General features: G+C 38.1%; 2 protein-coding genes, 2 non-coding genes and 1 pseudogene across 5 annotated transcripts; 1 reads left to right on the top strand and 4 right to left on the bottom strand.

Annotated features, from left to right (window-relative positions):
- Window positions 1–1,444: 1,444 nt before the first annotated feature.
- On the top strand, window positions 1,445–4,276 carry LOC128029126 (bestrophin-4-like; annotated as a pseudogene).
- A 1,680-nt stretch (window positions 4,277–5,956) lies between these two features.
- LOC128029132 (40S ribosomal protein S8) lies at window positions 5,957–9,196 on the bottom strand. The gene is made up of 6 exons (XM_052616693.1): window positions 9,136–9,196; window positions 7,346–7,452; window positions 7,011–7,110; window positions 6,629–6,804; window positions 6,298–6,427; window positions 5,957–6,115 (listed from the first exon to the last, which is right to left on the bottom strand). Exons 1-6 carry the CDS (start codon window positions 9,137–9,139, stop codon window positions 6,006–6,008), a joined length of 627 nt encoding a protein of 208 aa, XP_052472653.1. The 5' UTR covers window positions 9,140–9,196; the 3' UTR covers window positions 5,957–6,005.
- Window positions 6,513–6,582, bottom strand: LOC127940124 (small nucleolar RNA SNORD38). Its single transcript, XR_008148943.1, has one exon. It is a non-coding gene; the product is annotated as a small nucleolar RNA SNORD38 (small nucleolar RNA).
- LOC127940135 (small nucleolar RNA SNORD46) lies at window positions 7,189–7,294 on the bottom strand. The gene has a single exon (XR_008148944.1). It is a non-coding gene; the product is annotated as a small nucleolar RNA SNORD46 (small nucleolar RNA).
- Window positions 9,197–11,528: 2,332 nt separating the features above from the next.
- LOC128029112 (E3 ubiquitin-protein ligase HECTD3) lies at window positions 11,529–18,654 on the bottom strand. Of its 2 annotated transcripts, none has more exons than XM_052616672.1 (21): window positions 18,004–18,654; window positions 17,602–17,762; window positions 17,152–17,244; window positions 16,738–16,873; window positions 16,516–16,634; window positions 16,121–16,234; window positions 15,782–15,864; window positions 15,330–15,495; window positions 15,153–15,234; window positions 14,774–14,956; window positions 14,174–14,226; window positions 14,002–14,066; window positions 13,824–13,927; window positions 13,586–13,699; window positions 13,404–13,493; window positions 12,813–13,019; window positions 12,530–12,659; window positions 12,206–12,280; window positions 12,023–12,104; window positions 11,866–11,937; window positions 11,529–11,755 (listed from the first exon to the last, which is right to left on the bottom strand). In XM_052616672.1, exons 1-21 carry the CDS (start codon window positions 18,349–18,351, stop codon window positions 11,671–11,673), a joined length of 2,562 nt encoding a protein of 853 aa, XP_052472632.1. In that variant the 5' UTR covers window positions 18,352–18,654; the 3' UTR covers window positions 11,529–11,670. The 2 variants fall into 2 exon arrangements, with proteins under 2 accessions (XP_052472632.1, XP_052472623.1); XM_052616663.1 differs by having other exon boundaries at window positions 16,516–16,637; window positions 18,004–18,653.
- Between the last annotated feature and the right edge of the window lie 557 nt (window positions 18,655–19,211).

Genomic DNA, 19,211 nt, shown 5'->3' with positions numbered 1-19,211 from the left:
AACTCTGAATTCAAGCCACAGTACACAGTGAAGACAGTGAAGCATGGAGGTGCAAGCATCATGATATGGGCATGTTTCTCCTACTATGGTGTTGGGCCTATTTATCGCATACCAGGGATCATGGATCAGTTTGCATATGTTAAAATACTTGAAGAGGTCATGTTGCCCTATGCTGAAGAGGACATGCCCTTGAAATGGTTGTTTCAACAAGACAATGACCCAAAACACACTAGTAAACGGGCAAAGTCTTGGTTCCAAACCAACAAAATTAATGTTATGGAGTGGCCAGCCCAATCTCCAGACCTTAATCCAATTGAGAACTTGTGGGGTGATATCAAAAATGCTGCTTCTGAAGCAAAACCAAGAAATGTGAATGAATTGTGGAATGTTGTTAAAGAATCATGGAGTGGAATAACAGCTGAGAGGTGCCACAAGTTGGTTGACTCCATGCCACACAGATGTCAAGCAGTTTTAAAAAACTGTGGTCATACAACTAAATATTAGTTTAGTGATTCACAGGATTGCTAAATCCCAGAAAAAAAAAATGTTTGTACAAAATAGTTTTGAGTTTGTACAGTCAAAGGTAGACACTGCTATTTTTTTGAACACACCCCTTTCAACTAATTGCCCAATTGCACAGCCTTAAGAGCATGCATATCATGAATGCTGGGTCTTGTTTGTTTTCTGACAATCTACTGAACCTACTGGTAACTTGTTTGCCACGTAGCAATAAAAAATATACTAAAAACCTTGATTATTCTGGTTAGTCACATTGTACTGCTATTATTTTGAACAAGACTGTATATACTCGCTGTTATTTAATATCAATGTTAACATGCATGCACTCATCAAAAATAATGGTTATTCTTTAGCTGCATCTATGGTTCCATTGAGAACCTTTAACATCCATGGAACATTTCCATTGCACAAATGGTTTTTTAGATCATTCAAATGTTCTTTACACTAAGAAAATAAGTGCTTCTTTTAAGAACTGTCCACTAAGGGTTCTCTGGGGAACCCAAAATGGTTCTATAGAATCACTACAATAAGAAAAAAGTTTTTTGTTTAAATAAAACAATTATAGATTAACTTAAAAGACAAATAGATAAATACCTATAGTCGTAAATTATACCTCTAATGTTGGTTTTCCACAGTAATCATTCATAATGATGAGACAGACCTGTGTGACACTGACATTGACCATGAACATGTTCTTTAAAACTGGGTTCCCAAACCATAAACCAGAGGAATGATTGCTAGCTCCACATTAAAGATAGAGATATAAAAGAAGAAAACAAGAGGTGTGTTTTCTTTCTAAAAGAAGACGAGCTTGAAGCACTAAGGTAAGAAAAAAAAGGGACAATTGTGCATAAAATATGTGTCACTGAATTGTGAAAACGTCTCCATTCTTTGAGTTGTTGTTGTTGTTTTTTAGCATTCCACTATGACCGTATCCTACACACTTAAGGTGGCCAATGCTAAGTTTGGAGGCTTCTCAAAGTTGCTTTTCTGATGGAAAGGAAGCATTTACAAGCTTCTTTACAGAGTATTTCTGGTCTTCTGTTTACTGTACGGCTTCATCAGTTTTCTATACAGGTATAATGACATTCCAAAATCAACATTGTTTAACAGTTGCACTTTCTTTGGCTCATGGTTTTTATCCAGAGCAAATTACAAGCAAGCTATGGTACGAGTGCAAAGTCATAAAGAGATGCCACTTTTTGTATTGCCAGCAGTATATGCTGCAAAGCCAAGTTTTAACATTAACTGTAGGAAACAAATTTTATGCTAATTATATTTAGTAGAAAGTAGAGACATTTATTTTTAAGTAATGTTTGAGGATATAAATGGCCTTGGTTATTGTTTGTCCTTCAAAAACTCAATCAATTTATATTACAGGTGTGTCCTCACTAACAAACAACAAGAGGTGTTTGAGCGACTCGCAAGCCATTGCAACAAGTTTGCTAAACTCATTCCTATGTCATTTGTTCTTGGTGAGCATATATGTTCTGACCATAGCAACATTACTGACTCCTTGTGTTCCTTGTTGAACTGGTCTGTGGTCTTGGTCAGGGTTCTATGTCACCCAGGCGTTTCAGCATTGGTGGGGTCAGTATACAAGCTTTCCCCTGCCAAATGATGGTCATATCTGGGAATGTCCATAGCACAGATGAAAGCGGCCGTCTGCTGAGGAGAACTTTGATCGGGTATGCAAACCTGTCGTCTGTCCTCATCCTGCGCTCCATCACGAGAACGCAAGAGATTCCCAAATCTGGAGGACATTGTGGAGGCTGGTAAGAACTCTGCATCAGAAAATGTGTGCAAGGAAAACAAAAATCACCAGTTAATAAGAATCAATTATTTGTGAATTAGACTACTCTGTGCTCACATTTTATGTTTTGTTTTTTTGTTTTGTTTTTGCAAGGACAATTCAATAGGAAGACATTTCTTACCATTGCATTCAATACAGACTAAGGAAAAATATGATTTCTTTTGCCTTTAAAGTGAAGTGTGTAAGAAATACTGAGCCACTTATTCCAAACCAGTGCATTTGTCAGAATAATATTTGGAAACCATTTATTTGACACTGCTTTTATTTTATTTTTTGCAGGATTCATGAACGCAGACGAGCTCAAGAAACTAAACCATCTGTACTCTGCCATTAACAAATACTGGATGTCACTTGCATGGTTTGCTAATCTGGCATCACAAGCGAGAAAAGAAGGGCGTGTGAAAGATGATATAGCATTGCGACTTATCATGGATGTGAGTGCATTTAAACTGTCATATGTGCAATAAAAGCAGAATAATTCATTTCTTTCTTCCTGTTTGCCAGGAGCAAAACAACTATAGATCAAAATGCAGCATGTTCTTCCACTGTGACTGGATCAGCATTCCGTTGGTGAAGCTCATCCGACAGATCTCTGACTCAGTGTGTGCACCTCAGGTCATTTCACTTCTGTTTGGATGCAGGTAGTGACCGTGGCTGTGTAATTCTTTTTTTTACATTCTGCCTAATCGGTCACCAGTTTGTGAAACCTGATGAAGACAAATTTCATCTGGACCTTTATGTCCCCCTTTTCACTCTACTGGAGTTCTTTTTTTCTTCAGTGGGAAGTCGTGGCCTAATGGTTAGAGGGTTGGACTCCCAATCGAAAGGTTGTGAGTTCTAGTCTCGGGCCGGCAGGAATTGTAGGTGGGGGGAGTGCATGTTCAGTTCTCTCTCCACCTTCAATACCACGACTTAGGTGTCTTTGAGCAAGGCATCGAACCCCCAACTGCTCCCCGGGCGCCGCAGCATAAATGGCTGCCCACTGCTCCGGGTGTGTGCTCACAGTGTGTGTGTGTGTTCACTGCTCTGTGTGTGTGCATTTCGGATGGGTTAAATGCAGAGCACAAATTCTGAGTATGGGTCACCATACTTGGCTGAATGTCACTTCACTTTTACACTGGCTGGTTAAAGGTATGGTTGGGAATACAAGAGTACAACAAAATTGGTTTGATTTCTCTAAAATTAAGGGTAGGCTACACGTTCTTAAAGGTAGGCAAACTTATTATCAACCAAAACATTTAGAGATGACAATGATTTTGAGACCAACAAACTCGTAGATCGAAACATTCAGGTTAGTAAATCAATACTCCGTTTCAAAGTATGCATAATAATGGATAATAACCACAGGTGGCAATGTTTTCGATTTTATCTAGGTGTCCATGCTAGCTGTAGATGACATGCCTCAAAATCCTCCTCTCCTTGAGAAGGACAAATACTGGAAGGACAAGGGTCCTTCATATCCTTCAGGTACTATGAAGCCTGTCTTCATGGGTTCCACACATGACATGAGGTACTATGACTATGACGAACTGCAACTCCTGTCCATAATTTATTAACATTTAAAATGTGTAAATATCAAAGGGCTAGATTAATATGTTTGAAAAAAAAAAAAAAAGATATGTAATGTTTATACTGCCGACATTCAATGTATTATTCCAGTCATGAAAGTCGTTGGTCACTTAACTTTAACTAATAAGCAAATGTACAGGTCAAGTATGCAATATTTGTTTGTTTAATCCTCCGGTATTGTTCATTTGGGGGGCACACTTGTGTTGCTCACAGTCATTAGTCCGAACACCTGAAATGTAACTTTAAAAAAAAAAAGTCGTTTATTTTTTGTTCAATATTTTTTCTTTTAATTTCATGATACTAATTAATAATCATGCAATAATTATATATTTTTTCTATTACATTTCTTTTCAACTATGGCAGTATTTCATGATAAAATAGAGACGATGCCTTAAAAAATCACGTTTTGAAGGCAGTCTAGTGCCATCTGGCGGAAGTAAATTAAGAAAAACCACTAGATAGGACTCGATATAAAAACGGTTATAAATTCTAGCCGTTCTCAGCTATAAAACCTTATTTTTATGACTTTGTGGATTTGGATATATATTTAGAACTTTTTGTAAAGGTTTAGATTTTTTTGTTCGAAATGTCAGTTTTTGCATTAATTTTACTAGTCAAACCTGAACACAGAAAGAAATATTTTGTTACCCATATCAAGATTCAACAAAAATGTAACAAAAAATTAACAAGAATGCTTTATCAGAGGTTAATAAATCTGATTTCATCCTTTTATTTGAGTCTTCTGGCTCAAATTTGCCATATTGTTACAGCCCCATCAGTCCATTTGTGTGTACAATAGTGCGTTTTGTAAGTGAGTGTATGTTTGTGTCCCTTTTGTACTCTTGATGTTTCAGAAAACATCTTCCTTGGTGTCTGTACTGCATTGTGGCTGAATTGATGAATAGAACATGCTTTGTGTTACAGTCACACTATATGTGAGTGTGCGGGTCTCTTTTGCACTCATATAAAGTGTCACCTTCATTTCTGTGCACTTTTTGCTTATTTTTTTTTTTACCTCGAACAACAAGTTCATTTAGATTCCTGGAAACAAGTCCACTTTTTTCACATAGTGAATGGCATTAAAGTTATTTGTTACCATTCTGACGAAGTAGCGAACTTAATCAAATGCACAAAATTGATATTTGAAACTTGTATGTTGTAAATTAATGTATATATCCTTGAAAATGTGATTTACTCTCTTAGGGATTTCTTACAATATTGATCAGCATTCTGTATTTATTAGGATTCTTGAGGATAACGAGGAACCTTTAGCAGCCCCCAAGACACAAATGCTTGCCTTTAACGTGTGGCCGACTACACAAATAAAAGCAGAAGAACAAGAGCTTATGCCTTTGCTGCAGATTTAAATGTAAAGGCAAGTGCTCACAACTCTAACAGCCTTCCAAAACCATCATCCCATCACCACAGCGGCAACAAAACCTGATGGTCCACTTGGTCGCCTGAAACTACAGGACAGACAAACCAAGACCCATAGAAAAATAGGCAACTGCCCGATCAGATTTTACTTGGCATGTTTTTGTTGGGACGATCAGGGATGAGAGGATACTTGCTATGTATACATTATCATTCAAAAAGTTTTGGGGTCTGAATGTTTTTTTTTTAAACAAATGTGTTCATTCTTTAAAGCTGCACTAAATTGTTCTAAACTGACATTTAAGAAATTATGTTGGGTTTTTAATTTTGTTCTTTTAAACTTAATCTAAAAAATATATACGTTCATTTAATACTGCAATATTAATTGCAATATTAAAAATGCAATTAATACTTTTATACAGAAAAGAGAGCACTTTAGCACTTGTTTTTTTCCCTCCCTAGTTTAGAAACCAGTTAATGCAGTACCAAAAAAAAAAAAAAAAAATGCTGCTCAACTTTCTCAATCCTCCTTCCAATAAAGTGTATGATAGAAAACAGTATGAGAAAAAAAATTGAGTCATTAAAATAATTTCTTCAAGATAGACAAGGAGAGACTCTTATCAAGCCAGATTTGGAATGACAACTAAAGTGTTGTATAAAATAAGAACAGCAGTAGTGACGTGAAGTGTTGGGGTATTTTCTTTAATGGTCATATCAAAGAGCTGTACATTTATTTGCCTTTCTTGGCTTTAATCTTCCTCAGGTAGAACTCCAGTTCTTTGCCCTCAAGGACGTAGCCATCAGCCCTGCCACACTGTCCTGGTCTGGAGGCAATGCAGGCTGAGGAAAAACAGAACCATAGATTAAACACTTCAACTGGAGGACAGTGGAGCTGCAGGCTGCATTTCAGTGGTTATCAGAAATGGTATAGCTTCAGCACTGTTGTGTCAGTAGCAGAACTGGTTAAAGTTTCATCACGATCACATCAATGTCACATTAAGATCCCGCGTAACACGACTTACCAAGAAGCTTCCCCTGCAGGAACTGCTCCTCCAACAGAGGACTGATCTTGCTTTTCTTCCTGCGCTCATCAAACTTCTTCTGGACCTTTTTCGACCTCTTCTTGTTTAGGATTTCCTCTTCCTCAGGGGTCTGGATTGACAAATCAAACAAGAATTATCTTTATACTGATTACAGTACAGGTTTCTGGTATCAAGAGAGTTTATAAGATACAAGTCTTCCTCAGAGTCTTAAACTGCATCACTTTCATTCAGTAGCAGAACTGGACAATGGTATCATCAAAGAAAGACCATCATTAAAAGCAACCTAGACTTTATAATAAAGAAAACTTACCAGCTTGGCACCCTTCTTCCTGCCAAGTGGAAGAGCGTAGTGAGACTCGTACCACTGTCTGTAAGGAGTGCTGTCCACAAGGACAATGCAGTTCTTCACCAGGGTCTTGGTTCTCACCAGCTCATTGTTAGAGGCGTTGTAGACCACATCAATGATCCTGGTCTTGCGGGTACAGCCTGAAATGTCATTTAAACCACATTAAAACTACTTATAATGAAACATCCAACAAAAGCTCAGCAAATGCATTGAAGAACAGGGTGAACATGTCTTTCTCAGAGAACAATGATATCCATCAAGCGAATTCAGTAGCAGAACTGGACAGATTATCTTCACAGAAAGCTGCACCTGCACAAGCAGCACAAAACATTGATCAGAAACTTACATTCTGAGCCCCATGAGAAGTTGCCCACGTCAAGCCTCAAAGCTCTGTATTTCTTGTTTCCACCACGGACTCTTACTGTGTGGATGCGGCGAGGTCCAATCTATGGAGAGACATACAACTGTAGATTTATGTAAAGCGAGAACAGAAAGGCCCTTGAAGACAAACTTTTGAGCTTGTCCATGTGTCAGTGTAACTATGACGAATCCTAACATTGGGAGGTCAAAGGCTTTGACCAAAACGGCCAAAAAAGACCAACCTAAGGACGTGTTTTCATCACCCACATTGTCGGAAAGATCTACATAAGAGAAAGCGAAACACATTTTAGTTTGATTTACCTTGGTGTTTGCAGGAGGACGCCCGAGTTCATATTTCCTCTTCTTGTGGACGGGCTTGCGTTTGCCACCGGTCTTGCGGCGTTTGTGCCAGTTGTCCCTTGAGATACCTTTTGAGTACAGAGACGCATTAGAAACAGATCTGAGTGAAATTAAGCTACTCCTTCCCACAGCATACTTGAGTGTTCAGTTCTCCAAGGTTTATCCGCATGAATAATCGGATTCAGCAATAGGATTCATCATGTACACTCAAGCTTAAACATTTTAAGGTGAGACACTGCAGGTGAATAGGAAAAAAAAAATAACTAATAGTTATCACCTTACTTACCCAGTTGATTACCTTGATTACTGCAAACATTTTTTGTATTATAAGTTTTCAAAAATGTTATTTTTAAATATGCAAATGAGGCATTATTTAATGAAATATGTGCTAATTTGCATAAATTTCTAGTGCAAAAATCTGAACACTAGATGAAGTCAGTTTCAAAATTTTTGTTTAATTTTTTTGACATATTAGAGTCAAATGTTTTTACAGAGGGAATTCTGGTTATCTTTTTTTGTCACTCCATAATTCAGAAAATACTTTGAACAGCCAGAAAACAATATATTTTCACAATTTTGGGGGGAATAAAATGTTGTATATAATCAAGGAAAATATATATGAACAAATCCCTCTGTAAAAACCTTCAGAATATAGACAGGAATAAAAATGTCAAGTTTGGTGTGTGTAAGTGCTACTGAAGTGGAGATTTATGGCTCAATGTTGAAGAAAAAACTCATTTTGAGAAAACGGCCTTTAAAAATATGTTTTGTAATTGAAATTATTGACACAAACAGATAAAGTGCTATAAAAGAAACACTTAACAGTGTCTTTTAGATGTTTTCCTTCCACTAATTTGAAAAAGCACTTTATGAAAAACCAAAAAGCCCAAAATCGCAAAATTGACAGGTGCTTGAAAAAACAGTGTTTTTGCCTGCAGTGTCTCACCTTAAGCTAACATCGTTTGCTCCACACTAGTTCGACTTGTCCATTAGAACACGACCCCGAGTCATCTGGCCTAAAATTCAATTTTGTGCTTCATGAAAGTCACATGAAACAGATTTGGACCATGAGGTGGTGCAGTACATACAATTTTTTTCTAATTTGTGTACGTAAAGTGCGTGATATTAAACACCGTGATATTAAACAGCAGATTCGCAACAAATGCCTCGAGATTTACATTAGCAATAAGTTAACGGTTTTAGACGTCATTAGCTATAACATCACAAACCTCCAGAAAAAAACGTTTTTAATGTTATTTACAACTCTGTTTGTGACGAAAGAAACACGAAGTAAACGACAACTGGTCAACAAAATAAATAACCAAAGCTAGTTTTCAGTTCACGTTAGCTAGCCATGCAGCCTTCAGTAGCGGACACATGCGTCTATCAACCGTTTAGCCCCTCACACTGATCAGTTTCTCACTTAAAATATACTCAACCACAAAGATGATTTTATCTACGAATAAACCCGAATTGTGCAGGTCTCGGAGTACACCTACAGGCCTCATTAGTACTCTAAACGCTGTTTGATAGTATAGTGCGCGCAGCCATCTTGAGAAAAATGTCTCCAGCCAATTTTCCCATCTCTTCTCGTAAAAATGTTTTTTAAGGCATCGAAACTCCCAATTTGCGACTATATCGCTTGCAGTCGGTCTTTGTGATACAGCACTGAGTGAATTTTATCAAAAGCGTCATCGGACAGGACAGATGAAGACGGATTATTCCAGCGACCACAATCTCAAAACACGTACCCATTCTCAGGCGCCGGCTAGAAAGAGAACTCGCGAACGCTCATGGGCGGGTTTCAAGCAACCACATATCGCGAGAATAACTAGAGAAATCGCGAGAGTGGTTCCTCGGGCTCAGTGGGAAAACACTTGACTGCCACCACGCGTTTAGTAGTTTATAAACGTAGTAAGTGTTCTGTAACTCATCTGCTAAATATATAATGAATAATCATTTTTATTTATTTATTATTTATTGGAAAGTTTGTACAAATAACTTGACAACAAGAATATATATTCTTGCAACAGTAGGATCGGGTGCATAAAAAGGAAAGGGCCAGGTCCTTTCTTGTAAATCACAATTATATATATATATATATATATATATATATATATATATATATATATATATATATATATATATATATATATATATATATATATATATATGTAACCTTTGGTTAATCTGGCCCGGTTTGCCCCATTCTTCCACAGCACTCACACACACTCAGATTGTGGATGATGTTTTACTTTATTTCCCTGCACACAGAGCAGTGGAAAGAAGAGAATTGTGAGTCACGCTAATACAGCTCCATCCACAGCAGTTCCCTCTAGCTCTGCTGTTCTCAGTATAGACGGTTTCATCGGGCGCACGCGTCTGGACCTAAGTTAACTTCCGGTCTGTGTTGTGTATATCGGTCTGGCTGCGGTGCCATCTACAAACGCAGTTAAAGGCAAGGTGATGAGTAGACTGAAGTTGGGCTCAGGTGGCTGTGCTGCTGGATGTGTTTCCCATACATTTATTTATTTTTGGAGACTCGCCACAATTTTAAAACTGATCGATTTTCAAAAAGGCTTCGTTAAATAAACATGAGTAAGTAACGTTGCATAACGTACTGCATGTTTAATAACAATAATTCCTTACATTTATGTTTAAATATCAAAACGAGGCACAGGTGTTTTTATATCGCTGTATTTCTGAAAGAAAATTTGCATGTTATATGCCTGATAAAGCAGCGTGTGAGCGTAGCTCTGCTTTGTTTACAGCTGTTACTGGGGAAACCTCTATTTCTCGCGCTTTATGTCTGTGCTTTAAAACATCTCCTGCTGGCAAGTAATGAATTAGCATTTTCATTAAGTCCGCCTGATCCACACAGAAAACACATTTTGTTTGTTATCAAAAAAGATCTACTCTAGAGGGACTTGGCTGTTGTTATTGACTCTATTTCGGCCAGGTTTGGAGTCTACCGGAAGTTAAGTTAGGTCCACAAAAGCGCTCACGCGCATTAACGTTTGTTTATGTTGATGCCGTTGAAACCGTCTATAACGGTTTACTCAAATTGTTGTACGTTACTTAAAACAACAAAAGTAAAATACATTTTGAAATGTAATTTCTCCAGGAAATTATACACACTTTTTCCAATACTCTTTCTAGATGTAATGTTTTGTGATCATATAATATACAGAGTACAAAATAATCATCCATTTTACGGTAATAGTAGAATAAAATTTAATGGAAAAGTAAAACAATGAATTGAGAGCTCTACAAAATACAGTTTACAATAAACATTCTAAACATATGTAAATTCTTAAATGCTTTATGAAAATTACCTGCACACAGAGCAGTGGAAAGAAGAGAATTGTGAGTCACGCTAATACAGCTCCATCTGTTCAGACTTTTATTGTGGAGCTGCAACAGAAACGACTCACCCACAGCAGTTCCCTCTAGCTCTGCTGCATTTCATTCGAACTCCGTGCGCTATAGCGCCACCAGCGCAGCCAATAGGAAGCGCGATCACATTACAGCAGGATTTAATTAAAGAACCCTCATCTATAATATTTATCCCGTTACATATATATATATATATATATATCCTATTATGGCAAGACATTTTATTGCAGTTTTTTTATCAATCACTTTGAGGGCTCTTGTATAAGAAAGACACTTATAAACACACAAAACCTAGACTTCATTCTCAAGTAATTAGGTTTATGTATATGAATTTTACCAGAATAAGGTAATTAACCAGAAGTTAATATTTGTTATTGGTCATAACAAGCCCTTGAAAAATGTTCTGACTGACTTCTGAACTGAAGCACAAGATGCTCTTTGGATCAAGTGTTGGATCATGATGGATCTTGAAGTTCATGGACTCTTGCATCAAGCCTGCATTTATTTGATAAAATGTTTTATATACTTTGAAATATAATTTATTTCCGTGAGGCAAAGCCGAATTTGCAGCACCATTACTCCAGTCTTCAGTGTCACACGATACTTCAGAAATCATTATATTATGCTGAAATCTTAATATATTAATAATATTGATAGAATTCTATCAATGCTGAAACCTACTAAATAAAAATGTTCCTGAGTGGTCTCAGACTTTATGGCCATAAATTTGAAAGAACTGCAAACCAGGTACTGTTTATAACATATTTATTTATACCTCACAGATGTAATTGGCAATATTGTAGTCATGGTCATGTGCACGGTGCTGGAGGCTACAGTTAATTTATGCCAAAATCCCGGTGTGTAAAATTCGTAAACATGGCAAAATCAGGTCACTCCTCCCAAGGGCTCATGTCTGTATCGATGGCCACACAGTTATATGCAGCATAGCGAAGCTTCTCTTCACAAACTTTAGCACTGCGGATTAAACACCATAACAATGCAGTCAAAAAGAGGTGACAACATTTTGAGTTATTATGCATCAGAAGAGACCAATTTCTTACACATATTATATTAAATAATCACACCTTTGGTATTTGGGTAGATAAAGGGTGCTGGAACATGTAGAAGATTGAGGAAGTGCATCTGTGGTTTCAGATCTAGACAAAAATGCTTTTGTTTAAGGTTTATTTAGACCACAACCAAAATGTATGTGATCTCAGTGTTATTTTCTCCATAACTTACCCTTGTTTGTCTGGGAAGATGTAAATTGGAGCAGGAAGACGACTTCTGCCAGTCACAAACCTCAAAAACCTGCTGCGGTCCTCTGGTTAAAGTGGAAATAAACATGGGAAAATTAAATACTTAATTTTGCAAATTACTAGAAACGGCTATTTCATGTACACCAAGCATCCTTAAGTTACTAACCATTGGTAAAGTTCATCAGGGCTTCCCATAAGTACTGCACTCTGACATCTGTTTGTTCTAAGTCTTCATATCGTGCTGATAAATAGAAAAACACTTTATATTAGTATACATGCACTATATTAGCAAACATTGACATAAAATTCAATCAAAACTAATTCTTTTGGAAATGTGCCTCTTGAAATTCGGGACCTAAAGTAAAACAAGCTGAGAATGACTTGTGTACAGAGCTGTAATATTTTCAGTTTCATCCACTGTTCGCTCCAGTGCCTGAAGCAGAGAACATCAATTATTTAATGCTCATGTCACAGCTGTTGTATAACTCACTGAGGCGTTTAAGGGCCTCCACTGTGATCTCTGGGTCTCCACACACTTTCTTCTCCACTTCTTGCCATGTCAGGAGATCAAGCACAGCTTGCGGCACCACTTTCACCAGTCCTGCCTGCATGGCAGCAATCTGTGGTGCAGAAACACAGCACAGAATTTTACTGAATGACCGAAAAAAAACCAAACAAACCATATGCTTAGTATGTCTTCAAAAAGAATGTTGTTTTTTTTCCTGTTAATCCCAATTATAATAGTCTCAATACACTCTGTAGTGTAGTATTACCTGTTCTCTGCTCTCTTCTAGTCTGGATTTCTGAACCAAGCGGATGAACTCCATGCGGTCTTCATATCGGACCACCACTCCACTGCCTCCTGGGATCAGCTCCACCAGCCGGCCGTCACTCAGGGGTGTGGTGTACACAAGCTCCTGGCCAAACTTAAAGTCAAATGTCTCCTTGTCCATATGCTCCATAGCCTCCAACAGCTTCACCTAAGAAATCAAACCAAACATGTGTAATCAGTTCCACAGAAATCAAGTCACATTCATTTATATAGTGCTTTATTCAATACAAATTATTTTAATTGGGCTATACAGAAGACAAGTGTCATAATTCAGCTCAATTCAGTTCATGTTTTATTCTCAATTTATATAGTCTCAGAAAGTCAAATTGATAATAAAACTATAATAATTGTCTTTTAAAACCCAACTAAACAAGCCAAAGAAGATAGTGGCAAAGAACTCAAACTCCATTAGGTAACAGAAACGAAGAAAAAATAAAAGGCTCTATCGACTGACTAGTTCTCCTCTGGCAAAAGAGTGGTCAGCATCAAGATGCAAAGTTAAGACTGAGGGAGAGATATTTTGGCTTTTTACCATCACCGAATCTACTGCAGGAAAGTCTTTGGTCCAGCTGACCGCTTCTCCAATCAGCTGCTTCCACACCAGCCCTGGTAAAGCCAGAACCTAAAGGATAAATATTATGAAAGCATATTCTTTACAGAACGATCGATTAACACTAAGTCCCACTGCAATTACACCACAAGACCAGCACTGACCAGAAAGTCTTTTCCGCGCAGAGCTGCGCCCATTAGTTGCCCAATCCACTCCAACTTGTTGAATTCTCGGCATGAAGGATTTGGCACATAGAAGTCTCTGGCCTCTCCAGCCCCCTGATCCAAAAACAGTTTAATCATTATATAATGATAAGTGAACAACTACATCGTCAGTTCCATTAGAGTCAACTCTTATGGACTATAGAAAGAAAATGACTGCATCGGTCAAGTTAGTTGTTACCTGGTTAGAAGTTCTCGTGAAGAATGGAAGTGGCATGGGGCACTCTGATGAGCTGGGACAAAGTTCTTCAGACATGTCTGCCAGGCTGTCTCGAAAACCACCACCTACATGACGGAGATCTCAGGTGAGGATACTGTGTTTTATTGAGTGGGTGTGAGGACGCTTATCTCTATATGACCTTGATCGATGATGCCTTCTGCAATGAATTTACACTCCCACCATTGGTCATATCGTGCTGGCCACCTGTAAGAAAGAGAAAAATATTGGTATCATTGGTTTCACAATCATAATTAGTATGTTATAGCGCATTTTGGCTATTTAAAAAGAATAGATGCAATAAAAAAAACTACCTGTAGTCCAGAGTCTTTTCATACTTGTCAGACGGCTTCAGACCCTCATAAACCTGCATAACATTGGAGTATTCACTGTACATTGTTACACTTCAAATGGTAGTGGTCAAGAAGATTATTATTATTTTTTTGTTTAAATGTCTTAAGCTTACCAAGGCTGTATTTATGCAAAAAACTATAATATTGTGAAATATGATCACAATTTAAAATGACTTATCTTACTGAAAATATTGTAATATTCCTGTGTTGACAAGGCTAGATTGTCACATGATCTTTCAGAAATGATTCTAATGTGCTGATTTGGTGCTCAAGAAACATTTCTTATTACGATCAATATTGAAAACAGTTGTGCTGCTTTATATTTGTGTGGACATCATTTTTCAGGATTGTGTGGTGAATAGAGAGAACAGCATTTATTTAAAATTTAAATGTACTGTGTAATACATTTAAATGTTTTGATCAATTTTATGTGTTCTTTCTGAACAATGCAGCATTCATTTCTTAAAAAAAAAAATTATTTGACACCAACTTTCGAACGGTTTGACGCAACCACAGAACAATTAATTTTGCAAGGGTATTGACACTTGTTTTGAGTACTACCTGAGTGAAGACAGCATTTTTGCATGTGGGGTCCAGAGTGGGATTGTCACGGTGCTCCATGGCAAGGCGACGGTTGATGTAAAGGCGGGGCATGAAGTTAGGCTTACTGGTCTCAGAGTCCTTCAGGCACTGGGTGATGAGGGCAGAGCGACGCTTTGACAACAGCAGGAACTGCTTTACGCTCTAAAGGGCAGAACACAGTTTGAGGAAACAGAATATTTTGGGGGGGCACAAATTAGGGCAGAAAGTGCAAACTTCATCTTGATCATTTAAGTGACTGATGGGAAAGATGAAGGACAACACGTACACATAGACGCAAACTTTTCACTGAAGGTGTAGAATGGCACAAGATAAATTTGCCCAAGATAAGAGTACTAACTTTGATCTGGTTGAATGTTCCAAGGCTGTAGTCCCATGCAGGCACCATATGAGGCAACAGACTGTCCAGGAGTGTAATGAACCTACAGACACACACACAAAAAAAAAACAACACCACTAAGAGCTGCCAAAAGCTCACGTAACAGACCTTATTATGTCAGACATTGGTGGGTGTTACCTCTGAATGACCAGTGCCCGGTGATAAAGGACATCAGGCAGTGTGCCCTCCAACCTCGGGTAGCGCACTAGGTTGGGAGACTGGAACACGTCTGCATTCAGGCCCAAGTCACGCTCGCAGGATGATTTGATCTTTAGACCCCTGATCCGTACATCAATTCCCTCATCTACAGCAAAATGTAATTATAGAAAAGAAACATTATAAATCAAGATGACTTTCTCTTTCAGATGACAGCGTGCATGTGATGTCACAGGGCTGTCAAACTCAATTCCTGGAGGACCGGAGCCTTGCAGTGTTTTGCTCCATTACACATACAATGTAGTTTACAACTGAGCATGAAGTACTTGATTAGTTGGATCAGGTGTGTTTAATTAGAGTTGAATCTAAACTCTGCAGGGCTCCAGCCCTCCAGGAATTGAGTTTGACACCCCGTCATGTCAGATAAACCTTACCTCGACATTCCTCGATTCTGATCTCTATAACAGGCAAATGGGATGTCATGTCCTCCAGAACACAAACCTCTCCAATTAAGTTGCTGTGACAGAAATAAACCATGCTGTTGCAAATATTCAGAATCTTATATAACCTTTACATATATATATAACTTGAAAATAGTTCTTCTGGTATTTGGCCCCCCCAGAAAGTAATTAGTAATAAAAAAAAATGCATGAATCTTATTACATTAGATAACAAAATATCAAAGTGACATTTATTTTAGAAGAAAAACATTTTCCAGACAAAATATTGCACCCAAAAAGTTTGTTAAGTTTAAATAATAAAAAGCGACTTACTCATCTATTGTTACGTCACTGTATTTCTTGAGATTGTCTCCCTCTCCACCATAAACAGTCACTCTTTTGGGCATGTAGTTATCATCTGTTGAGTCCACTGTTAATATCAGTTTGCTAAAGAAAGAGAAAATAATAAATTATGTTGTTTATGATCAGATTTTTTCAATCAGACTCAAATCGGTTTAGTTTTCTGTAGTCTGATGAGCAAAAGACAGATCAAATGGCATGAAATGCCCCCAAAATCTGAACGATTTCATACAATGACTTAGAAACATTGTTCTCATTTTATCACTTACAGAATGAAAGTTCAGACAGTCAGTCCCAAAGGTCGGATTTGGTGCATTGTGAACAAAGTCCATGATAAATAGAGTGGCTAGCAGATCAGTTCTCCTTACTTGACCACAGTGCCCCTCTTCATGTGCAGCCGGATCCAGTGCTGTCCCTGCATGCCATCGCTTTCCCAGTATGTCTCAGTGTCTCCATCTGTCAGGCAGCTTGCACCACCACTGGGGTCCTCCTTCAAACAGGAAAACTCACTTACTAGTCCAGAACACCTGATGTGTTCACGGCTCTCTGCTCTTCACTATAACGTAGAACAATACTAAGCCCACACATACCGAACTAGAAGAAACATCAATGCTAGTCACGCACTGCTTCACACTGCCAAGGTTTTCATCTTCTTTCCCAATTTGGTCATAGAAGTAGTGTACAAGGTCCTCATCGCATTCAAATGTCCATGTAGGAGGTACATACCTAGAAAACAGAGGTTGCATGCAGTCTATCAAAGGATTAGGCAGAGCCAGGTCAATAACATAATTTTTTCCTGGTTAATTTATAAAATGCAATTCATACTGTACATGCAATCAGTTAGATACACCTCTGCTACAATGAAGAAAAATTATAAACCTGCTTTACTGCTTATTAATATTACAATATATTAATTAGACTCTTGTTCGCCAAAAATACAAGTCATATGGTGCAAACACGCAGAAAATTTCTACCTGTAAATTTCTGTCAAAGCATCCACTCACCTCAGCTTTCGAACAGCGCCCTCGTCCGGCTCTGCCACCTTGGGTTTGACACCCATGTGTAAGCAGTTTTCCACATCCACCACCTGCTCCCACCTACAAAGCAATTCAGGAAAAATATTGGAACTTGACATCCAATAAATTGTCAGGATACAGTTATTTACAATCAATAGTTTAATATCTTGTAATTGTGAATTCAAACACGAAGCTGAATATGTCAGACTGCCTAATTAAATTTTAATAGCAGCTTAAATTGCAATAATATTTTACAATAATATTGTTTTATTTTATTTTTGATTGATTGATACAATCCCGGTGAGCATTAAAAGCTTTTCTAAAAACTTTAGCATTTGCTTTAAAGTAGGAAATGGTTTTGTGGTCTTTTCAATGAAATGAAGTATGTACATCATGGATCAGTGAATTGGAGAATGCTGGGCTGAGGGTGACACAGACCTGCTACAAGGCTTGTGGTCATATCCAAACAGCTGCTGTTGTCTGCTGATAGTTTCAGGGGACTCCACTGGCACAAGCCTGTCTCCACCTTCAGTGTGTTTACACACCAGGATCCAGCCCTCCTCTATGTCCAGACCAGGACGATACTCCTCCAGCTGCTCCTGTGATGGACAGACGAATCACACAATCACAGTGACAAACAACACAAGATAGGCTGCCTCGTGCCCATTGATCCGAGGAGTGGAACATTCTGAGAGCCACAAACAGAGCAACATGTTACTGCCGTGACGTCACGGACCAGGAAGTCCCGTGTATTCGGGTAGCAGTAATGATACAGCAGATTAATCAAAAAACCCCTCCTGACACCAGTTCTCGACAACATCTCATACAAATAATCCATACCTTGCTTATTTTGACCCACAGGCCATGGCTGTTGCAGTACTCTTGCCCCGTTGTCCGTATACACGTCCCTTTTTTAGGCTCGATGTTACACTTGCACAATTTCTTGTGTGGAGCCTGATGTGGGCCTTCCCACACCGACACCACACTCTTGCCGCCGGAGTTGCCAGTTGTTGAAGAGGACGCGGAAGCGGAGCCCGACGACGAATCCTTACAGATTTTGTAGCAAACCTCTTTCGGCACGTAACACAGGGACTCCGGCAGAGGCTCACTTTTTCGGAAACATTCAATGCATTTGTTTAAAAACCGTATCCTTCCCAGGAGGGTGTGAGGGTTGTCGTCCCGAGACATCTCCTGCTCAAGTTTGAGTGCGCTAACTTAACTTAGCCGGAGAGCTAGCTGAGGATGTGTCAAGACCGACAGAGCGGCTCGGCCGTTAGCGAGCATTACACTCACAGAGACTTTCCCTTTATTCCCGGGTTGGCCGCTTTTACTGAGATCCGATGTAATAAACGACCTGTACGACAACAGTCTAGACACTGTTAGTTGAACATTGTTACTCCCGCCAGAGCTTTCTCACGGATACTGGCATCTGTCAAGACAGCTATGTATCTCCACCATAGACTGTAGAATAAAACGGGTCTAAAGGGCGGATGTGTGTTTACCTCATCCCCCCTACTGGATAGATACACTGCCTGTTAGTTAAATTAGAGTAAAACTGAATAAAACGTTCACTGAAAATGTCGAAATCTTTTATTTCCATTTTGATTATTAACATAGTATACACTAATATAAATATTATATTTGGAGTTTCTTATTATTTGATATTTTTGTTTTTCTTTCTGTCTTATTTTAAGTCATGATATTTGCTTTAAAAAATCCTACCTTTTACATAAGTATTAGGATTATTAAAATAATTAAATAATATTCGATTGGGCCTCAGAGTTTTCAAGCCCTCATAAGCCTACATATTTTGTATATTTCAAGTTCGTTAATTAATTAAAAGTAGTATACTGTACTCTTTGAATTAATTAATTTCTATTCAGTGGGATGTTTATTGTAAAACAGAAAAGTAGGTTGAAGCAAGAGATTTTTATTTGTATTTATTTATACAAAATTTGACCCTCGGACACATTTCCTGTCTGTGAAATCAAAGCTAAAGTCTCAAAATCTAATTATGAGATAACAAAAATCAACGTTTGATTTCAACC

This window comes from Carassius gibelio, chromosome A2, assembly GCF_023724105.1.
Source record: "Carassius gibelio isolate Cgi1373 ecotype wild population from Czech Republic chromosome A2, carGib1.2-hapl.c, whole genome shotgun sequence".
Classification (NCBI taxonomy): domain Eukaryota; kingdom Metazoa; phylum Chordata; class Actinopteri; order Cypriniformes; family Cyprinidae; genus Carassius; species Carassius gibelio.
This window is presented reverse-complemented; position numbering and strand designations above follow the sequence as displayed.

Excerpts from the sequence above, each read along its gene's own strand:
- LOC128029132 (XM_052616693.1), bottom strand. Across the intron at positions 6,805-7,010 it reads CTTCTCATGGGGCTCAGAAT|GCTGTACCCGCAAGACCAGG; the intron begins GTAAGTTTCTGA and ends ATGACATTTCAG. Across the intron at positions 6,116-6,297 it reads CCTGCAGGGGAAGCTTCTTG|CCTGCATTGCCTCCAGACCA; the intron begins GTAAGTCGTGTT and ends GTTTTTCCTCAG.
- LOC128029112 (XM_052616663.1), bottom strand. The coding sequence starts at position 18,351 with ATGTCTCGGGACGACAACCCTCACACCCTCCTGGGAAGGATACGGTTT. Across the intron at positions 15,496-15,781 it reads CAGAATCGAGGAATGTCGAG|ATGAGGGAATTGATGTACGG; the intron begins GTAAGGTTTATC and ends ATTTTGCTGTAG. Across the intron at positions 14,957-15,152 it reads GAACATTCAACCAGATCAAA|AGCGTAAAGCAGTTCCTGCT; the intron begins GTTAGTACTCTT and ends TCTGCCCTTTAG.